Genomic DNA, 23,763 nt, shown 5'->3' on the forward strand with positions numbered 1-23,763 from the left:
CTGGTCGGGACCAAAGTCCAGAATTGCACATTTCTTTGTCACCTAATAAAAATTTTTTTTATTAAAAGCTATTAAAAAGTCCCATCAAAATAAAAATGGTACAAATATAAAAACTACAGATCACAGCGCAAAAAGTGAGCCCTGTATGTGGAAAAATAAAGTTTTGGGATCGGAAGAGGTTAATTTTAGGATTACTCATTTTTACAAAAGTTATAATTTTTTTAAAAGTAGTAAAATAAAACAAAACCTATATAATATGGCTATCATTGTAATCCTATGTACCTACAGAATAAAGATAATGTCCTTTTTACCAGAAAGTCCGCTATGTAGAAACAGATGTTACCAAAAGTTATAAAATTCCTTTTTTTTTTTTTTCAGTTTCACCCAACAAATAATTTTTTTATTTTATTTTTTGCTTCACCGTTGATTTTGTAATGCCATGATGGCACATAGAATAAGCCCTCATATGGGTATGATTATCAGAAGGCAAGGAGGAAAACATTTGTCCAAAAATGAAAAATCCCTGGGTTAAATAGATGTGATTTACAAATCTGTATAATTTTCTGGTACCAGTTATTTAAAAAAAAAATTGCCTTTCAAAGTACCTCTTTAATTTTTGTAGAGTTAATTAAATTACATTTCTGCTACTGGAAAAAAAAATATGCAAACGTGACCTTTTTGCCTTGGCTCTGTTGCCTTTATGCTCTCCTCTTTTCATATGAAAATCTGTGGTGGGTGGCCAGTAGCGACTTTTTTTTAATATAATATATATATTTTAGGTGGGCACACTGAGAAGCAAGAACAAAAGTAAAAGTAGGGGGCAATTATAAAGTATACGCACACACACAATTAACATTAACAACAAGTTCCCTACTTGGCATGATGGTTGCCCCCATAGAGCATTGTGAAAAATTATTTTGACTAAAATAATCATGTATACCTATTGCCAAGTAAGGGGAAAGTACTAAAGAGGTTTTTACTATGTAAAACTAAGTCACTGTATGATCCAAGTGGTGGTAAGGATATGCTGGCAGTTGTAATTTAAAATTTATTTAATATAATTTAAAAGTTAAACAATTACATTAACGTGATCTAAAGTGATAGGTGCTCCACCCCAAGTGCAGTTGTGCACATACGTTGGAGTGGAGGACCTGCACTTGTGGACCACCATATGGTTTCACTCCTGTGGTAAGTGTAAACACTGATGTAAAATTTAGACATTAGCCAGTATATTTTTATATGAAAGACATACCTGAGTCCGCACACCATGCCAAGGTTTCTCAAGTGGTACGGGCCTAATAGCTAACCTACCTGGCCGGATAAACAAAGCCAGGAGCTGAATTAATTACAGCAGCCTTGGGTCCGACTTGCAGACTGCACCCCAGTTACCTCCAGTGTGGGCTAAGAACACATACAATGTAGGGGGGAGACAGTTTACAAGCCCCAGTTGTAAGTTTTGCAGCTAAGATTAGTGAAACAACAAGTGAGTACAACACTGATGGGTTATAGTCAGGTATAATACACAAGGATATCATTGATTCACAGGTGATATCATCTCAATTTTTTTTCTTCATCTGATGGACACTGTTGTGACTTCTTCCAGCTACATCTTGCTGACGCCCACTGTACCATCTGAATAGAATGCTGCCCCAAACATTACCCTCTGAATGTAACCCTGCCACACACTGTACATTCTCCTGCTGCACAGGAGGAAATTCTGTAGTGTGAATGGGCCCTAAGTCAATGATATAATCTGCTGCAGACATGTTTAGTATGCGTGAAAATACCCTAAGGATCCTACACACAGGTGGATTTAGTTCCGATTTTCCTACCATTAACGTCAATTAATCAGCAGAACATCTGCAATCGTGACAGATTTGGGGATTTTCTGCAGACCAATGAAGTCAATTGTAGCAACATTTGCTCTGGATTTTCTGCAGCAAATATGCTGTATAAAATGTACCCGTGTGAAGGCACATTAAGGGTATATTTACGCATACTATGTTTGCTGCAGATGTTATGTTTTGAAAATTTGTGAAAATAAACGAACACTGCTTAATCCCTTAAGGACATGTGCCGTAAATGTACGGCGCTACTTAGCACACGGCGCCGTGAGCACAGGAGCTGCTCTCGCTTCATTCACGGTGGGTTCCAGCGGCTGTCAGCAGCCGCGGACCAGCCGATAATGGTGGACATCAGTGATGAATACAGATCACGACATCTGTTGCGATGTAGCATTTAAAATGGCTGATCTGATCGCCCGTGGCACTGCCGCGGGGATCAGGTCAACCTAGATGGCGGACAGGATTACCTGCCTCCGTCCGTCTCCCAGGGTCTTCTGCACTGATCTTCCAGCAGAACAGAAGATAGCCGATAATACCGATCAGTGCTATGCCCAATGCATAGCACTGAACAATATTAGCAATCTGATTTTGCTATAAATAGTCCCCTATAGGGACATAAAAAGTGTCAAATAAATGTAAAAAATTTTTTTTAAAAAGTGAGAAAAATTTGAAAAAGCCCCTCCCCAATAAAGTTTTAATCACCAAGTTTTTATCGTAAAAAAAAAAACATAAATAAACATATTTGGTATTGTCGCGTGCGTAAATGTCCGAACTATAAAAATATAATGTTAATGATCCCCTACAGCGAACGGTGTAAACGTAAGAAAAAAGTAAAACATTTCGGCTTTTTTGTCAATCTGCAAAAAATGTATAAAAAGCGAGGAAAAAGTCACATATATTAAAACAAACTACAGATCATGGCGCAAAAAATTAGCCCTCACACATCCCTGAATACGCAAAAATAAAGTTAGAGGTGGTCAAAATAGGGCAATTTTAAACGTAGTGAATTTGTAAACAAAAGTTTGAGATTTTTAAACAGCAGTACAATAATAGAAATGTATGTAAGTGCGACTGGTTACACAAAAAAAAAGCCTCATATGGGTCTGTGAATGGAAATATATGAAAGTCATGGATTTTAGAAGGCGAGGAGGAAAAAACGAAAAGGCAAAAATAAAATTGTCTGTGTCCTTAAAGGGGTACTCCGCCCCTAGACATCTTATCCCCTATCCAAAGGATGGGGGATAAGATGTCAGATCGCCGCAGTCCCACTGCTAGGGAGCCCTGGGATCCCCGCTGTTGCACCGTGCTCTCATTACAGCACAGAGCGAGTTCGCTCTGCACGTAATGACGGGCAGTACAGGGGTCGGAGCATCGTTACGTCACGGCTCCGCCCCTCGTGACGTCACGCCCCTTTCAATACAAGTCTATGGGAGGGGGTGTGGCGGTCGTCACGCCCCCTCCAATAGACTTGCATTAAGGGGACGGGCCGTGATGTCAACGAGGGGCGGAGCCATGACGTCACGCTGCTCCGTCCCCCGTATCGCCCGTCATTACGCACAGAGCGAACTCTCTCTGTGCTGTAATGAGAGCGGGGTGCCGCAGCGGGGATCCCAGGGCTCCCCAGCAGCGGGACCACGGCGATCTGACATCTTATCCCCTATCCTTTGGATAGGGGATAAGATTTCTAGGAGCGGAGTACCCCTTTAAGGTCAAAATGGGCTGTATCCATAAGGGGTTAAAATCTGCAGCATCAAATCTAATGTGTTTTTTTGGAGTTTAAAGGAGATATGCCCCCCTATAAATGTATGGGGGATAAGTTTTATGTCTCGGAGGGGTCCGAACCCAACGATGTCCCAGCTCAGCCAGTGATTGGCTGAGCGGGCCATCACTTGTGTTCGTTCGTAGAGGTGGAGGCCGGAGTGCCCCGTACAGGAGATAGCGGGATGTTTGACTGCTGACTGCAGTTCAGTACCTTGGACTACACCTTTTAAAATAAGTAGCCAAACTGATACAATAGATCAATCACAGGATGTTTCAACATGATGTAAAAACTTGTTGTGAACCTACCCTTACTACTGCTCAAATATATACTTTTTTTCTTTTTCAGAAGTCGAAGTAAAGTGCTATTTCGCTGGCTTGCAAGTCTCCCAATGCAACTTGTTAATCTTGGTGCAAGAAACTATCAGCTTTCTACTCTCATTATTGATACCATTTATATAGCTGCAGCTCGATCAAACAAAGAACTACTTCAGAACCTCCAGACAGTGGCATGCCAAATTTATGGTTATTTTCTTGATTGATTTTTATTTTATTGTATATGCATACATTTAAATATGTAATGTACAAGTAAATTATTTAGCAAGTGCAGTTTCAACCTTTTAAAAGGGGTTCTCCACTTGGTGATTGGCTGGACAGCCCATCACTTTCTTACAGCAAGAGTATGTATCCGAGGGTGGGGGCCGGAGCGCGCTGTGGAGAAAAGACTGAGCCGGCCTTAGGAGAAGAGAGACAGGACGTTATCTAGGAGAGCAGTGGTTGGACACCCGCAATCAGACATGTTTTATTTAATGGAGTACCCCTTTTAATGACCAGATTGTTGTGGTGTTTTTCTGGTGTCCTGCTCCCGGCCTCTGCTGCAGTCTTTCCCCTTCTTGTGGTCAACTGGTCACATTGTCGCTCAGTAAATCGCTGGCCGCAACAATGGTTTGCTTCAGCAGGTGATGGGCAGCGTGAAGTATTTGGTCCTGGCACCAGGAAGGAGCTCAATATATCACACTGCTGCTCAGCCTGTCACCAACCAAGGGGTTGGGGGGGGTGGGGGGGGGGGTCGTTCCTGCAGCCAGTGACTTGCTGAGTGTCAGTGTGACTAATTAACCCTGGGAGCAGCATACCAGGCAGTTTATTTTTTATTTTATTTTTTTGAAAGGGCCATCTAACTTGTTTCATTTGCTTTGTGTATAATGCCTGAGATTTGCTGAGTTTGTAATTGGTTGCCAAGTGCCAATTTACAGGTTTTTTTTTGTTTTTTTTTAATCTGGTCCATAAAAGGGGTTATCCACCATAAGGTGATTTTAGTATGTTCCTGCTAGACAGAAATAGGCATGCTTAGAAAGGATCTGTGCTTATTTTGGGGCTAAATGGCTATATTGTGAAATTACCATAACACCTAGGCTATCTTTTTGTGAACTGGCTATTTCCTGTTGACATTTGTTCCCTTATGGTGTATTCACAGGTACAGCATTCTGCACAGATTTCATGCGCAGGATTTCAAGCTGTGTTCAGTTTACATTTAAATCTGCAGCAGAAAATCCTGCACATCAAATCTGCGCAGAACACTGTACGTGTGACTAGTCCATTAAACTACAAATCCCATGATTCCTTGTTTGTAAGTGTGAGGTCACTTTTCTCCTTCCCACACTTCAGCCACCCCACCCATTCAAACACATCTATTATCCTCTCAATGCAATATACCAGAGTTTTCTGTCCTGCTGTTGCAAAACTACAATTCAATACAGAAATCCCAGAATGCCCCTTTAATGTATATACGTTAAAGGGGTATATACTGTATATTCAGTGCATTTGGAAAGTCTTCAGACTTTCACTTTAAATATTGTGACTTTATGCTAAAAATAAACAAATAATTCCTCATTATTTTGCACCCAGTACCTCATGATGACAAATTGAAAACAGATTTGTTAGAAATCCGGTACTTAAATGTAAAGTAAAAATTTAAATATTGCATAAGTTCAGACCCTTTACTTAGTATTTAGTTGGAGCACCTTTGGCAGTGATTACAGCCTGCTTTACTGCAGTGCAGTGATGGTTGGCCTTCTGAAAATTTCTTCCGTCTGCTCACAGGATTTTTGGAGCTCAGCCAGAGTGAACATAGGGTTTTTGGTCAGCCCTCTTACCAAGGCCCGTCTTCCCCAATCGCTTAGTTTGGTGAGCTTACTAAATATAGAGTTTCCCAGACATGTCAACAATTGTTTGCACAACTGTTAAATTTGGGGAAAGTTAGCGCATCGTTCTCCAATCCCTGGCTGTCCAGCAGATTCAGCAGCTGACATTTCTTTGTACTCTTCTCCAGATCCTTAGAGCTAAATGGTCATAGCAAAGTGTCTGAATACTTGTGCCTATGCAGAATTTTAGTTTTTCCATTTCTAATAAATTTGCAAGCCTTTCTAAAATTCGATTTTTGTTATGGGGTATAGAGTGCAGAATTATAGGGGTACAAAGCTGCAACATAACAAAATGTGACAAAAGTTAAAGGGTCTGAAAACTTTTTGAATTCACTGTAATTTCAGGTGGCATAGGTAGTTTTGTTTTTCTTGTTTTTTACTTTGCATTATGCACGTATGTTGTTTTATTTAAGTTTTGTTTCCCGTGAGGTTATTAAAGGAGAAGTATCATGGGGAAAAACTTATCCGCTATCCAAAGGATAGGGGATAACGTTTAGATTGCGGGGGTCCAACTGCCGGTACCCCAAGCGATCTCCTGGCCAGGTGCCATCACCACATGCCACCCCTTAGAGAGTGCATGGGGACATTCAAGTGACCCTTTTATCCAACTACCCCCAAGGAAGTTATTATGGTGAATACATTTGAAAAGTTAATGGGGTTAAATGGCTTTCTTTTAAAATTTCGATTTGCCAGATTTAGAGTTTAGATTTTTTTTCTTTAATATGTTAAAACTGGCTTTTGCCTTTCTATGAATCAGTATTGCAGGAAAGAAGGCCCAACTGGATGGATTTATATTTTTGACTAGGTACTTTAATCTGTGCTATTCTTTTCACTTATTTGTCTAGATTCTGAAGATGGTTTTTTTGTACATCTGCCTGAAGACTTGCAGTTGAAATTGGTGCAGCTGTTGTACTTCATCCCATTATCATCTGATTTGCTGGCTCGTTTAAGCCAATTCTGTATTACTGAAAGATTTTCACCAAAACTGATTTCCAGGCTTATTGGTATATTCCATGCCCGGTGAGTAATTTGCATATATAGTATAAATATTATTAAAAGGGTTGTCAAGGCTTTTAAGCAAGTTGTCTTGTTGAAGCTGGAAATATTAGAACATAGAGGGAAAAAAATAAAACCTCCACGGATCGCCCATTAAATCCCCTGCTTCTCCAGTGTTCCCTAAGGGTCTTGCAGCAAATTGTCACCTACATTATTTATGTGACCATTGCAGGCATTCATTGGCCTCAATGGTAATGCTTGTTTATATGGCTTGAGACCACTGAGGCCAGTAGACTGTAGCAGTCATGTGAATGTGTGTTGTCATTGTTGCAGGACTGGCAGGGACCACTGGAACAACTTAAACCAACAGAACACGTTCCTGGGATCAAAATTACCCTTACTACCCCACTCTAAAACATCACTTTCATTAACATGTTTATTAAAAAGTATAACCCAAAAAAACCTGTCACCTGTCTGTAATAGGTATACGTCACTGTGACATGAGGGCATGCACCCACAATCGTATAAGGGCTGGTTCACATCACGTTTTCTCCCATACGGGAGTGCATTCGGCAGGGGGGAGCTAAAACCTCGCGCTCCCGTATGCCTTTCGTATGCGCTCCTGTATGTAATTAATTTCAATGAGCCAGCCGGAGTGAAATGTTCGGTCCGGTCGGCTCATTTTTGCGCCGTATGCGCTTTTTCCCTGCACCTAAAACCGTGGTCAACCACGGGTTTAGGTCCGGTTGTAAAAGCGCATACGGCGCAAAAATGAGCTCACCGAACATTTCACTCATTGAAATGAATTACATACGGGAGCGCATAGAAAGGCATACGGGAGCGCAAGGTTTTAGCTCCCCCTGCCGTATGCGCTCCCGTATGGGAGAAAACGTGATGTGAACCCAGCCTAACACTGGGAGTATCACATCATATATACTGTTGAAGGCTAAGGTCCTAACGACAAGTATAATTAAAATATAACCGGGGACACAGGCTTATTAACCCCTTCCCGCAGAATGTCATATATAAACGCCGGGTTGTGCAGTGCGTTCGCGCATCCCGGCGTTTATAAATGACATTCAGTTAACCCGGCGATGCGCAGCAGAAGTACCTCTGTTTCCAGCAGGGGACAACTTCTGCTTCACCCCCAGGACCATCCATTGATGGTCCTGGTCAGCGATCACTGTGATTGGTCCCTGTGGACCAATCACAGTGATCTGGGGTGAAAGTTCAGATCCCCCACACTGCCCGCCCCTGGAAGTCGGGCAGAACGGGGGACGATGGCTGCAGGGGCTCGCGGGGACCTGCGGCATAGGGGAGGAACATCAGGGGACCGGCGGCCTTACCTGGCGGGACCAAGGAGCAGCGGCAGGACCGGCCACGTGGACGAGCAGCGACGGGATCGGCAGGTAAGTATATGGTCCTCAGAAGCAGCAGGGAAGATCTTCACTGCTGCTTCTAGGAGTCTGAAAACTACAACTCCCAGCATGCCCAGACAATCCAATCTGGTCTCCAATCTGTGCTCTTCCAGCGGTTGCAAAACTACAACTCCCAGTATGCACTGACTGTCCAGGCATGCTGGGAGTTTTAGTTAAGCAACATCTGGCCCTTCAGATGTTGCCGAACTACAACTCCCAGCATGCCCTTCAGCTGTCTGGGCATGCTGGGAGTTGTAGTTTTGCAACAACTGGAGACACACTGGTTGGGAAACATTGTCTGTTTCTAACTCAGTGTTTCCTAACCTGTGTGCCTCCAGCTGTTGCAAAACTATAACTCCCAGCATGCACTAACAGACCATGCATGCTGGGAGTTGTGGTTTTGCAACAGCTGGTGCACCCCCCCCCCCCCCCCCCCCCTGTGAATGTACAGGGTACATTCACATGGGCGAGGCTTTTACAGTGGGTTTCTCGCATCTTGAGATGCAGCAAATTTTGCGCCGGGAAACTCGCTGTAATCCCCCGCCCATGTGACTGTACCCTAAAAACACTAAACTACACCTACACAAAATAAAATAAAAAGTTAAAAACACTACATATACACATACCCCTACACAGCCCCCCTCCCCCAATAAGAACGTCCGGTACGCCTCCAGCTGTTGAAAAACAACTCCCAGTATTGCCGGACAGCCGTTGACTGTCCACGCATGCTGGGAGTTTTGCAACAGCTGGAGGCACCCTGTTTGGGAATCACTGGCGTAGAATACACCTATGTCCACCCCTATGCAAATCCCTAATTTAGGCCTCAAATGCGCACGGCGCTCTCACTTTGGAGCCCTGTCATATTTCAAGGCAACAGTTTAGGGCGACATATGGGGTATCGCCGTACTCGGGAGAAATTGCGTTACAATGTTTGGGGGGCTTTTTCTTCTTTAACCCTTCATGAAAAGGAAATGTTGGGGTCTACACCAGAATGTTAGTGTAAAAAAATTTAATTTTTTACACTAACATGCTGATGTTGCCCTATACTTTACATTTTCACAAGAGGTAAAAGGGAAAAAAGCCCCCCAAAATTTGTAACGCAATTTCTCCCGACTACAGAGATACCCCATATGTGAGCGCAAAGTGCTCTGGGGGCGCACAACAAGGCCCAGAAGGGAGAGCGCACCATGTACATTTGAGGTGATTTGCACAGGGGTGGCTGATTGTTACAGCGGTTTTGACAAAGGCAAAAAAAACAAAACCCCACATGTGACCCCATTTCGGAAACGACTCCCCTCACAGAATGTAATGAGGGGTGCAGTGAGAATTTACCACCCACAGGTGTCTGACGGATCTTTGGAACAGTGGTCCGTGAAAATGAAAACTTGTACAGCCCACTGTTCCAAAGATCTGTCAGACACCAGTGGGGGGGCAAATGCTCACTGTACCCCTTGTTCCGTTCCTCAAGGGGTCTAGTTTCCAAAATGGTATGCCATGTGTTTTTTTTTTTTTTTTTTTTTTGCTGTTCTGGCACCATAGGGGCTTCCTAAATTCGACATGCCCCCCGAGCAAAATTTGCTCTCAAAAAGCCAAATATGACTCCTTCTCTTCTGAGCATTGTAGTTCGCCCATAGTGCACTTCAGGTCAACTTATGGGATACCTCCATACTCAGAAGAGAAGGGGTTACAAATATTGGGGGGTATTTCCTGCTATTAACCCTTGGTAAAATGTGAAATTTGGGGGGGAAACACACATTTTAGTGAAAAAATATTTTTTTTACATATGCAAAAGTCGTGAAACACCTGTGGGGTATTAAGGCTCACTTTATTCCTTATGTTCCTCAAGGGGTCTAGTTTCCAAAATGGTATGCCATGTGAGGGTTTTTTGCTGTTCTGGCACCATAGGGGCTTCCTAAATGCAACATGCCCCCCAAAAACCATTTCAGAAAAAACGTACTCTCCAAAATTCCCTTATCGCTCTTTCCCTTCTGAGCCCTCTACTGCGCCCGCCGAACACTTTACATAGACATATGAGGTATGTGCTTACTCGAGAGAAATCGGGCTACAAATATAAGTATACATTTTCTCCTTTTACCCCTTGTAAAAATTCAAAAATTGGGTCTACAAGAACATGCGAGTGTAAAAAATGAAGATTGTGAATTTTCTCCTTCACTTTGCTTCTATTCCTGTGAAACACCTAAAGGGTTAAAATGACTGAATGTCATTTTGAATACTTTGGGGGGTGCAGTTTTTATAAAGGGGTCTTTTGTGGGGTATTTCTAATATGAAGACCCTTCAAATCCACTTCAAACCTGAACTGGTCCCTGAAAAATAGTGAGTTTGAAAATTTTGTGAAAAATTGGAAAATTGCTGCTGAACTTTGAAGCCCTCTGGTGTCTTCCAAAAGTAAAAACTCGTCACTTTTATGATGCAGACATAAAGTAGACATATTGTATATGTGAATAAAAAAATTTTTTATTTGTAATATACATTTTCCTTACAAGCAGAAAGCTTCAAAGTTAGAAAAATGCAAAATTTTCAAATTTTTCATCAAATTTTAGGATTTTTTACAAGGAAAGGATGCAAGTTACCACAAAAATTTACCACCATGTTAAAGTAGAATATGTCACGAAAAAACAATCTCTGAATCAGAATGATAACTAAAAGCATTCCAGAGTTATTAATGTTTAAAGTGACAGTGGTCAGATGTGCAAAAAACGCTCTGGTCCTTAAGGCCAAAATGGGCTTGGTCCTGAAGGGGTTAAAACTCACACAAATAGCCCACCTGACATGTTTCGCTTCTCAGAACATCAAGAGGTCTGGGCTAATGGCTTCCAAAATGGAAACGGTTTTGCCTTTTATATCCTTTGTCGATGATATCACAGATAAGAGTTAAGGGGTATACTAGGCAATGCTATGTCTAGGAGATTGATTAAAAATACATTTTATACACATCAGTAGAGATCAATCGCCTACTTTGGCCACATTTTATGCACTACCAAAAGTACATAAGAATACTTTACCCTTTAAAAGGGAAGCCCATAGTGTCAAGCAATAACAGCCTGATACAAGGGGCCAGTATTTATGTTGACAGGATTCTTTCTTATTTTGTGGGCACTTTACCCTTATTTTTACATAACACTAAAGACATGGTGAAGAAAATCACGGATATCAAGGTCACTAATTCCACGCTTGTAGCTAGTCTTGACGTAGAATCTTTGTACACCAATATTCAGCATGACTTAGAGATTTATGTAATGTAGAAAGATCCCAGCACTCGAAAAGTTTTAGCAAAATCTTATCTTTTTTTATTGCTGCAAAGCATACATCAAACGCTGGCAGTGTTTGATGTATACTTTGCATCAATAAAAAAGATAAGATTTTGCTAAAAATTGTCGAGTGCTGGGATCTTTCCACATTACATTACTACTCTAATCCACGAGTACCATTGATTTACTACAATGCCGAACTCCCAATTTGAACTTTGAGATTCAAGCTGAGAAGAATTTCTTGGACACTAGAAGTATTATGTTTAGGGAACATTATTATTTTGTTCCCACTTTACTATGGTTTGTACTTAAGACTAATTTTTTTTGTTTGTTTGATTTCACTTATGACCAGATTAGGGCTAGCGCCATGGAGAGCATGTGTGTACCCACTTATGCTTATTGGGGGAGCAGTTGTGCAAGGGGCAGTGTTTCACAGTAAGGGGCACTTTAGTTGACAAGTGTGTTACAGTACGCGTCGCAGGCTTCTCTCTGCGGGCGGGTGCGCATTTTTACTTTCACTTCGGCAGCCGCGGCTGCCGACAGCACTTCGCCCCCTCCGTTCCCTGGGCGCATAGAAGCTCACTAAGGCGCGGCGTGTGCGCTCGGGGTTCGGAGCGGGCGCCATTATTAAGGCCCGCTGTATTTCTTCGGCAGACGTTAGCTCCGCCCACCAGGCCGCATAAGTGCTTCAGCAGCGCGAAATAAGCCGCCAATCAGCGCAGTGCGCGCGTTTGGGGCCGTGCAGGGGCCAATCACAGCGCCCTTGCCTCTGACCCGGCCTCTTCCTCCTATTGGCCGGCGTCTCTTCTCTCTCCTCACAGCCACAGTGCGGAGTTCTCCTCACAGCAGCTGCCTTGGGACACAGACTTGGGTGAGACTGTTAATTTTTTAGCTATGTCCGTGTCCAGAACTGTTCCTCCCTCAAAGCAGATATCGGGAACATTAGTTACTCATTACGCTTGTAAAAACTGCTCTGCAAAAATGCCAGGTTCTGCTGAACCCACTTGTTCTGTCTGCTCCACTTCTCCCCCAGACCCCCCCTGCTATTTCTACCCCAGGTGCTCCTTCAGTCCTGGGTTCGGCTGCCCCTCCAGCCTGGGTTTCCTCCCTCTCCCAGTCTATATCCGACTTGGCACAGCTCTCCCGTTCTGTGGTGACTGCCTTGGAGAGGTCTACCCTTCATCGGCCCTCTACAAGGTCCCGTTCCCCTTCTTTCTATGCTTCACATAAGTGTAATATGGGTGTCTCCTCTGACTCATCCCCCGAGTCTTCTGGTAGACACGGGCGTTCCATTCGCAGGTCTCGCCCGACCGCTTCTTCAGGCCACACGCGTCACTCTTCCAGAGGACGTTCCCAGGGTCACCAATCTGGCTCTCCTGAGCCACGTACCAGGTCGGAGTCTCCCTCTTCTAGGGCTGCCTCCACTCGTTCGCACTCTCCTGGAGAGCTGGCGGACGAGGTTTCCAATTCGGCATCCGATTCAGAGGACCGTTCAGACTCAGTGGACACGGTGAACTCATTGGTTATGGCCATAAGAGACACCTTTTAACCTAGAGGACCCAGGAACTTCGGACGCAGCTCCAGAAGTATCCTTTCATCGTGCCCGACTGGCACCCAAAGTGTTCAGCTCTCACGCTGAATTTGATGCCCTTCTAGAATCTGCCTGGAAGCACCCTGAGAAGAAATTTCAGGGACTGAAGAAAGTTCAAGCGCGATATCCTTTCGCCAAGGACCTTGTCTCCAAATGGACTTCCTCTCCGTTGGTGGATCCTCCGATTTCCCGCCTCTCTAAAGCTACTACTTTGCCGCTGGCGGATGCAGCTGCCTTCGAGGATCCGGCAGACAGAAAGGTTGAGTCTTTAGCGAAGTATGCCTTTGAAGCAGCGGGTGCCTCCCTGCTTCCTGCCTTCGCCTCCACCTGGGTGTCTAAGGCCCTTTCGGTTTGGCATTCCCAACTCAGTCAGGGCATTCTTTCGGGATCTGCTCTGGCCCTCCAATGTTCCAAAGCTGGAGACTTTGTGTTCTGCTTCATTGCACTCAGCTCGCTGCGCTGCCTTTGCCACCGGTAATCTAGTGGCCCTCCGTCGTCCCATTTGGCTTAAAACATGGAACCCGGACGCTGCATCTAATAAGTCTCTCACCGAGATTCCTTTTACCGGTCCCGACTTTTCGGCAAGCGCCTGGATGAGATTATCTCTGAGGCGACAGGTGGCAAGAGCTCTTTATTACCTCAAAACAAGTCTAGCACTTCTTTCTGCAGAAAGTATTCTTCCTTTCGGACATCTGGCCCCTCTAAAGGGTCCAGCCAGGCGCCTCCTTGTGACGAGAAGGTCCCCTTTTTCAAGGCGTGTCCCTCTTGGAAGTCAGACACCAACCATTCCGACCGTTTTGTGGCCAAATCGGGCAACCGCAAACCCACTTCTGCATGAAGGGACGCCCCCACCCGCAGCTTTTTCTCGGGTGGGAGGTCCCCTCTTGCTCTTTCGAGAAGTTTGGACCACGCACATTCAGGACTCCTAGGTTAGGGACGTGGTGTCCAACGGATACCGGATAGAATTTTCCTCCCTTCCGAGGGATCGTTTTTTTCAGTCCCGTGCTCCCCTATCTCCCTCGCTTGCAAGGGAATTTCAGGAGGCTCTTCAGTCCCTTCTCATCCAGGGTGTATTGGTCCCGGTTCCTTCAAGGGAACTTTTTCGGGGTTTCTATTCCAATCTTTTTGTGGTTCCCAAGAAAAACAGTTCTGTGCAGCCAATCCTGGATCTCAAACATCTCAACCATCATCTTCATATCCGCCATTTCCATATGGAATCTCTCCGTTCGGTGGTGGCGTCTATGGATCAAGGGGAGTTTCTTTCCTCTGTGGACATCAAGGATGCCTACCTCTATGTTCCAATTTTTCCCGGACACCAGCGGTACCTCCGCTTTGCGGTTCCGGAAGGTCATTATTAATTTGTGGCTCTCCCCTTCGGTCTGGCCACAGCGCCACAAGTTTTTACCAAGATTCTGGCGCCTGTGATAGCTCTGTTACGGTCGAGGGGTATCAGCGATACCCTACTTGGACGACCTTCTCATCAAGGCCTCCACCATAGCCCAGGCTCTGGAGAATGTGAGCCTCACTCTTCAGACCTTATGTTGCTTCGGGAGGATGGTCACCAGAGACAAGTCAGTTCTCTCCCCCACCCAGTCTCTGGTCTTCTTGGGGCTTCAGTTCGACTCTGCCTCGGCTCAGATTCGCCTCCCGCAAGATTAACGTCTAGCCCTCTTGTCGGGAGTCTGCTCCCTCCGGATACCATCCCCGGTCAGCATCCGTACTTGCATGGAAGTCCTGGGTCGGATGGTTGCAGCCATGAAGGCCATACCCTTTGCCCAGTTTCATTACTGTCCTCTTCAGCTGGCGATTCTTGCCCAGTGGGACAGGTCCTCTCTCTCTCTCTCTGTGTCTCTCTGTCTCTGTGTCTCTGTCTGTCTCTCTGTCTGTCTCTCTGTCTGTCTCTCTGTCTGTCTCTCTGTCTGTCTCTGTCTGTCTCTCTGTCTGTCTCTCTGTCTGTCTCTCTGTCTGTCTCTCTGTCTCTCTGTCTGTCTCTCTGTCTGTCTGTCTGTCTCTCTGTCTGTCTGTCTCTCTGTCTCTCTGTCTCTCTGTCTGTCTGTCTGTCTCTCTCTCTCTTCAGACCTGTTGGTCTCTGCCCTGGTGGCTCCGCTCCCCCCTTCTTCGTTCCTTCCCCTCCACTGGCATGTGGTCACGACATATGCCAGTCTGTCGGGCTGGGGGGTTGTTTTCAGGGATCAGAAGGTTCAAGGCCTCTGGCCTCCCCAAGAAGCCCTTCCTTTCATAAACATCCTGGAACTGAGGGCGATTTATCTTTGTCTGAAGCATTGGGAGTCCCTGCTTCAGGGCCACCCTGTCAGTGTCCAGTCGGACAACGCCACGGCTGTGGCGTACATCAATCGGCAGGGCGGCACTCGCAGCTCAGCAGCCAGCAGCCATTTCGGCAATTCACATTCCGGGAGTGCTCAACTGGGAAGCTGATTTCCTCAGTCGGTCCTCAGCCGACCCCGGAGAATGGTCCCTTCTTCCGGAGGTGTTCGCACCGATCTGCGACCTCTGGGGGACCTCAGACAGATATATTCGCGTCTCGACATAACCGGAAAATTCCGACGTTTGTTTCAGCTGCTTTTGCTTGTAGATCCAGAGACCTGCCGTCGCTGTCCGCTTCTCTGCCCCTGCCTTTCCTGGGGTCCAGAGACCGCCGCCGCGCCACTGCCCCATTGCCTCCCCCATCCCCGGTTTTATAATTACCTGTTCCCGGGGTCCGCGCTGCTTCTGGCTCCGGCGGTCTCCTGCGTTGTTGCTATGCGATGCGCTGCGACGAGTGACGTCTTCAACGCGACGTCACCGACAGTGGCCAGACGCACAGTGACAGCTAAGGATGCCTCCGGAGCCAGAAGCAGCGTGAACCCCGGGAAGAGGTAATTATAAAACCGGGTATGGGGGAGGTAACGGGGCAGCTGCGGCAGCAGTCTCTGGATTGGCAGGGGGAGAGAAGCGGCAGCAGCAGGACTCTAGACCCCAGGAAAGGCAGGGGGAGAGAAGCGGGCAGCGACGGCGGTCTCTGACCCCGCAAAAGCAGCGCAGGGTCGGAAACAGTCTATCAGGGTATACACATGCACCCTCATTTTATCAAGGATATTTGGGTAAAAAAAATGTTTGCCCAACACGTTTTTATATATATATTTTTATATATATATATTTTAATAGTAAAAAAAAATTATATACCACCTAACACAGGTGCATAAGTGATAACTGGGAATCTTAGTGTAACACCTTTTTATATAGTAGTTTAGACGTGGACATGTTCCTAGCACAGATTAGCAAAATTACAAAATACTGTAAACTAAAACTGACAGGAGAATTACCCGCACTAACCTGAATATACAGGTATATAGTGCGGGTGATTCCCCGTTAAGTGGCTTTTTTGAGAAATATTTTTGATAAAAATTTCTTGCTGCTCCTATGCTGATTTTTTTTGTTTGTTTTTTGTGTGCTCTGTACAAGCAGGTTTGTGTGCTTTCTCTCCCTTCATAAATATGCATGATTTTCACACTCACTTCAGCCGGGTGAGACCCAGTTAACGGGTCGTGCCCTTGAATCGATGCTCTGCACCAGGCTAGAGAGTACTGATAACACTGGTTAATGCTATGCTATGGTATAACATTAGAACAATGTTTGCACTTAAAAGATTTCATGTAATAGTCTCTTGTATGGGCTAAAAAAATTGTGAGAAAAAAATGTTTATTAATGTGAATAAGGCCCTCATCTACTAAAAGTTTAAATCACTCTCTCTTCCCCTCCCCCTTTAATTCTTCAGATGGCAATAACAAATATCATGACTTAAGATGGCTAAGTGCAGTGAAAAATATAACCTTAGTAATTCTGTACATTTACTGGTTTCATTAAAGTGACATGAACCAAAAAATTTATAAAAAGAGGATACTTGACTTGAACCAAAATTTTTTTTATAAAAAGAGGATACTTACCCCTTTTACCTAGGCGACGGGCCTCTCACCAGCCAAACTTTGTGTGTAAAATCTATGTATTTTATACACATCTGATTTTACCAACTTAAAATTCTTCGTCAACCCTTTTAAATAAAAACATTTTTATCAAGTTTTTATTTTGATATTAAACAATCAGAATTTACAAAGAGCCATAAACTCCTTTAAAATACAAATTTACAAAGAATATTTCCAATCAACCCCCGCCGACCTCCCTCACCACCCATCGGCAAGAGGAAGTAAAAAAAAGTAACATTTTTTATTTAACTGGATAGGCTGTCTGTTTTTTTTTTTCCTCCTCTCCCTTCCAAACCATATAACTAATTTAATAAGTCATAATCATTTATTATAGGTCTTCATTTGGAAATTGGATGTATTCAGCCATTGAAACTACGACATTTGATGTGGACTATTTTAGTTTTTTATTTTCAACACTTATAGGTAAGGTATATTTTTCATTTGTTGATAATGTTTATATTGAAACTAAAACATTTAATGTGGACTATTTTTTTAGTTTCTAAGGGTGCATTCCCACGTGCCGTATTTTGCTGCGTATTTGCTGCTGCATATTTTATTTTCCCGTTGAAGTCAATGGGTAGGAAAATACGCAGCAGCAAATACGCAGCAAAATACGCCACGTGGGAATGCACCCTTAAACAATGTTTCAGAAAGTAGCCAGCCGGCACTGCTATCCTCCTTACTATCCTTGTGCAGCTTTTACACTGACATATACATACATAATATGGTTGTGCTTCATCATGTGAGATTTTGAAAGGTGGCAGTTCATTCAGAAAAGTGTAAAGAAAACATAATGACACTCCCCTATATGGCTGGTTTTCGTTCTAATATTCAGAAAAATGTCATGGAAAATATATAAAAAAAAAAAAAAAAAAAAAGTCTGTTGAAATTCTGATTGCACAAAACAGCAGTAACCACTCCCCAGAACACGATGACACTTATCTTACATGGAAATTTTTCTGAATAAAAGAACAAAAAACAGCATATGGGTAAGTGCCACAGTGTTTTTTTTTTTTGTTTTTTTTTTTTGTTTTTTTTTTACACTTTTCTATTTAAATTTTTTGTGTTCAATGCATATATGTAAAGTATATTTTTCATTTGTATATATCATGTTTATATAGTTTTTTGCATTATAGAGGTAACAATTACAGGTAAGGTAAGTACTGGATTAAGCCCCATTCACACTACCGTTGTCACACGGCCGCCGGGGAGCACAGTGGGAGAAAGAAAAAAAAAAAGATTGCGCAGTCTTTTTTTTTCTCCTGCTACTCCCACTGTAATATAGCGGCACTCGACGGGCCCCATTGATTATAATGGGGTCCATGGGGACCCACTGTTGCCCATTGCGCCCTGTCAAAATGACGGATGTCCAACTCAAAAAAAATTAAAAACATTTCACGGCTGTTCTCGATGGGGCACAACGACAGTGTAAAGAAGCTTTACTCATCTTTGTGTTGTTGCATGACAGGTCAAATAATGTTGCGGTAATTTGAAAGTAAAACAGCTGCGTATTTTTACATAAAATAGGGAAAAATGAGAAGGTAGTCTATTGCCTTCACCCAAATGCAACAGTGTGACTTGTGTGGAAACATATTGGCCCAGATTTACTAATACTGGCTAATAGCTACAATGCAAACCTTTTCTGATCCATTGTTCCGTTCCATAGTTATGGAAAAAACTCATGATACCGTATATACTCGAGTATAAGCCGACCCGAGTATAAGCCGAGACCCCTAATTTCAACCCAAAATCCCAGGAAAGGTTATTGACTAGAGTATAAGCCTAGGGTGGGAAATACATCAACCCCCCCTGTCATCATCCAGACCAGTCATTAACATCCTCATCATCATCACCGCCTGTCATCATCCAGACCCTCATCATCATCACCTGTCATCATCCCCTTGTCATCATCCCACACATCCCCCCCTTCATCATCCCCTTGTCATCATCCCCACCCCCCATCATCATCCCCTTGTAATCATCCCACACCCCCCCTTCATCATCCTCTTGTCATCATCTGCCCTCAGTGGTCTTCAACCTGCGGACCTCCAGAGGTTTCAAAACTACAACTCCCAGCAAGCCCGGGCAGCCATCGGCTGTCCGGGCTTGCTGGGAGTTGTAGTTTTGAAACCTCCGGAGGTCCGCAGGTTGAAGACAACTGCGGCCTTCGACATCATCCAGCCCCCTCTCACCCCCCTTTAGTTCTGTACAGTGCTCGGCGCTGGTCCGGTGCTGCAGGACTGTCCGGAGAGGAGGTGGTCCGGTGGGATAGTGGTTCCGGGCTGCTATCTTCACCGGGGAGGCCTCTTCTAAGCGCTTCGGGCCCGGCCCCAGAATAGTCACGTTGCCTTGACAACGACGCAGAGGTACGTTCATTGCCAACGTACTTCTGTCATTGTCAAGGCAACGCCTCTATTCCGGGCGCGGAGAAGAGGCGCCCCCAGTGAAGATAGCAGCCCGGAACCACTATCCCACCGGACCACCTCCTCTCCGGACAGTCCTGCAGCACCGGACCAGCGCCGAGCGGAGGTGAGTACTGTACAGAACTAAAAGGGGATGAGAGGGGGCTGGATGATGTCGAAGGCCGCAGTGGTCTTCAACCTGCGGACCTCCGGAGGTTTCAAAACTACAACTCCCAGCAAGCCCGGACAGCCGATGGCTGCCCGGGCTTGCTGGGAGTTGTAGTTTTGAAACCTCTGGAGGTCCGCAGGTTGAAGACCACTGCGGGTGGAGAGTTCACTCGAGTATAAGCAGAGTATAAGTATACTCGGCTTATACTCTAGTATATACGGTATGTAAAAAAGCTGAATGATGTACTTGGGACGCTTCCCAACCTCTCAATGAACATTCCTGCCCTCCTTCACCTAACAGTTTCTGCTTTCAATGAGGTGCTGACCCTGCAGTAACTGCTTATTCAGCCAAATGGACGACCCCTGTAATGGAATTATTAAATCCATGGTGAGGAAGTGCAGTCAGCGGTGACAGATATATCTAGCTCCCAGCACACAAGTGCCAGAAGAGTTTGCGTTCTTGGATTCTAATTTTCCTGAAGAAAACATGCGTGCCTCCTTGAAATATAACCAGACATGCCTTTCTCACGGTGTATATCAAGGCTGAGTTAGATGGATTCCTCAGTGCTCAATAAATCTGCAGCTGGTGCATGCGCTTCCACCACTTTAGCCGACTGGTTATACAAGCATGCAGAGTCTGTGGGGAGATGTCACTCTTTGGCTCATAAAGCCGGCATCATGGTAGACGTTATTGAGGGGGCGGGAGCATCCTCGTTATAGCAAAGGTTAGTGAGCGGACAAAAGCTTCCTCGTAGTAGCAGAGCGCTTGCTTCTAGATAAACACAGTTGGTGGACCCAGTAGCAATTAGTAGTACCACGCACAGGCTGTAAAGTGGTGGTATGTATTCTCACTAGGCTGAATGGCAATTAGTAGCACCATGCACAGGCTGTAAAGTGGTGGTACGCATTCACAGTAGGCTGGACGTGTTTCAGGACCACCCTAGGTGCTTTTTTTCCAGTAGCTTACTAATATAGAAATGGGGGTCCACATTCTTGACTTTACTCCATCTCCTCTCCTGGTTAAAAACCGGATATTTCCAAAATCTGATCTGGCTCCTCCAGACCTATATTGACACAACAGTTAGGTGTTATACGAATAGTTAATTTAGTATAAAAAAAACCTCAGTCAATTATAATCTGTAGCGCACTATGATGTTATATGCAGTAATGCCTACAACTCTACCATTAAAAGATAAATCCTACATCATTCTACTTAATATTATTTCAATTTTGCATAACTGACTGTAATGGGAGTTGAGCAAACTGTGTAGCTTCAGGAGCTGCAATGTTTATGTAACTTAACTCCTTAAGGTCAGGCGCCGTAAATGTACAGCGCTGCTAAGAAGTACTTGGTGCACAGCGCCGTACATTTACGGCGCAGCTTTCCTGGATCACCACGTCTCCGGACACTGTGATTGGAACGGGATGACTGCTGATATCTATCAGCAGCCGTCCCGGCATATCGCCCAGGGAGGTCAATTCAGACTTGCGATTTTCCGCTATTCCATGTCAATCGGGTCTCTGGTGACCAGGAAAAAAATACCCAGCAGGAGTGAGGTGGCACGGGTGCTGCCTCACGATCACGTGACTGATCGGTTGGAACGACTGACCAATCACGGACCTGCTGGGTGGTGATCGGGACTACTATCGGAGCGGAGATCAGCGCCGGCGGGGGTCTCCTACCTTGCCCTGGTCCGGCAGGGGTCCCCTCAGGATCGGTGGCGGCGACAGGAGCAGCAGGATCGGTGCCTGCGGCAGGATACAGCAGGAGGTGAGGCCTGTTCACCTCCTTCTGTTGCTTAGCAACAACTCGTAGCATGCAAAGCCAAAGGGCATGCTGGGATTTGTAGTTTTGCAACAGCTGGCGTTCCAACTACAACTCCCAGCATGCCCTTTGGTAGTCTGTGCATGCTGGGGGTAGTTTTGAAACAGCTGGAGGCACATTTTTTTCTATGAAAAAGGGTGCATTCACTGTTGCATAACTACAACTCCCAGAATACACAGACTACCAAAGGGCATGCTGGGAGTTGTAGCAGTGTGCTTCCAGCTGTTGCAAAACGACAACTCTCAGCATGCCCTTCGACTGTCAATGCATTCAGAAAGTTTGTTTTGCAACAGCTGGAGACACATAGGTTGTGAAGCAGAGTTTGTTACCTAACTCAGTGTTTCGCAACCAGTGTGCCTATAGGTGTTGCAAAAATACAACTCCCAGCATGCACTGAGAGACTGTACATGCTGGGAGTTGTAGTTTTGCAACAGCTGGAGGCACACTAGTTGCGAAACTCTAAGTAACAAACGCTCAGTGTTGTGCAACCAATGTCCCTCCAGCTGTTGCATAACTACAACTCCCAGCATGTATGGTGTTTCAGTGCATGCTTGGAGTTGGAGGTTTGCAACAGCGAGGGTGGGTTTACAGCAAGTTTTCTGCTGCAAGGTTGAGATGGGGCAAATTTTCCGCCACAGCTCAAACTCCCAGTGAGAAACTCTCTGTAAACCCAACCGTGTGAATGTATCCTAAAAACACTACACTTACACAAAATAAAAAGTTAAACACTACATATACACATACACCCCCCACCCCAATAAAAAAAAAGTCTTGTACGGCACTGTTTACAAAATGGAGCCTCCAGCTGTTGAAAAACAACAACTCCCAGTATTGCCGGACAGCCACTGACTGTCCAGGCATGCTGGGAGTTTTGCAAAAGCTGGAGAACACCCTTTTTGGGAAACACTGCCGTGGGGTATTTTTGTGGCGGATTCGAATCCCTAATTTAGGCCTCAAATGCGCATTGTGTTCTCTCACAGTTTAGGGCCACATATGGGGTATCTCCGTACTCTGGAGAAATTGTGTTACAAATTTTGGGGGGCTTTTTACCCCTTATGAAAAGGTAAAGTTGGGGGCTACACCAGCATGTTAGTGTAAGAAAATTAAAATTTTTACACTAACATGCTGGTGTTGCCCCATACTTTTAATTTTCACAAGCGGTAAAAGGAGAAAAAAAAAGACCCCCAAAACACAATTTCTCCTGAATACGGAATTACCCCATATGTGGGCGTAAAATGTTCTGCGGACGCACAACAAGGCTCAGGATTTAGACTTGAGGTTTAAATTGGCGATTTGCACAGGGATGGCTTATTTTACAGCGGTTATGATATACGCAAAACAATAATTACCCAGATGTGACCACATTTTGGAAACTACACCCCTCACGTAATGTGACAAGGGGTATAGTGAGACTTAACACCCCACAGGTGTTTGACAAATTTTCGTTAAAGTTGTATGTTAAAAGGAGAAAAAAAATGCTGGTGTTACCCTAAATTTTTCATTTTCACAAGGGAGAATAGGAAAAAAGCCCCCTAAAATTTGTAGCCCCATTTCTTCTGAGTAAGAACATACCCCATATGTGGATGTAAAGGGCTGTGCGGGTGCACTACAATGCTCAGAAGAGAAGGAATGCCATTGGGATTTTGGAGAGAGAACAGTGGACCTCCCCCACATGTGACCCCATTTTGGAAACTACACCCCTCACATAATGTAATTAGGGGTACAGTGAGCATTTACACCCCACAGGTGTCTGACAGATTTTTGGAACAGTGGTCCATGAAAATGAAATATTTTATTTTTTCATTTGCACAGCCCACTGTCAAACGCCAGTGGTGTGTAAATGTTCACTGCACCCCTTATTAAATTCTGTTAGGGGTGTAGTTTCCAAAATGGGGTCACATGTGGGGGGTCCACTGTTCAGGCACCACGGGGGGGGGGGGGGGGGGGAGGTCGTTGTAAACGCACAGGGCTCCAGACTTCTATTCCTACCAAATTCTCTCACCAAACGCCCAATGCCGCTCCTTTTCTGAGCATTGTAGTTTGCCCGCAGAGCACTTTATATCCACATATGGGGTATTTTCATATTCAGAGGAAATGGGGTTACACATTTTGGGAGGCTTTTTCTCAAATTACCCCTTGTGAAAATGAAAAATTTGGGGTAACATCAGCATTTTTGTGAAAAAAATCTAATTTTTCATTTTCCTGTCCAACTTTGGTGGAAATTTGTCAAACACCTGTGGGGTGTTAAGGCTCATTGTACCCCTTGTTATGTTCCTTGAGGGGTGTAGTTTCCAAAATAGTATGCCATGTG

General features: G+C 44.7%; 1 protein-coding gene across 1 annotated transcript in view; it reads left to right on the forward strand.

Annotated features, from left to right (window-relative positions):
- The window catches only part of TEX10 (testis expressed 10), a 225,418-nt gene that overhangs the window by 87,480 nt on the left and 114,175 nt on the right, over positions 1–23,763 (forward strand). The window contains exons 7-9 of the mRNA XM_056520143.1: positions 3,952–4,127; positions 6,649–6,823; positions 17,392–17,480. Coding sequence (XP_056376118.1) covers positions 3,952–4,127; positions 6,649–6,823; positions 17,392–17,480 — 440 coding nt within the window. The remainder of the gene's footprint in view (positions 1–3,951; positions 4,128–6,648; positions 6,824–17,391; positions 17,481–23,763) is intronic.

The sequence above is a fragment of the Hyla sarda genome, chromosome 5 (assembly GCF_029499605.1).
Source record: "Hyla sarda isolate aHylSar1 chromosome 5, aHylSar1.hap1, whole genome shotgun sequence".
Taxonomy (NCBI): domain Eukaryota; kingdom Metazoa; phylum Chordata; class Amphibia; order Anura; family Hylidae; genus Hyla; species Hyla sarda.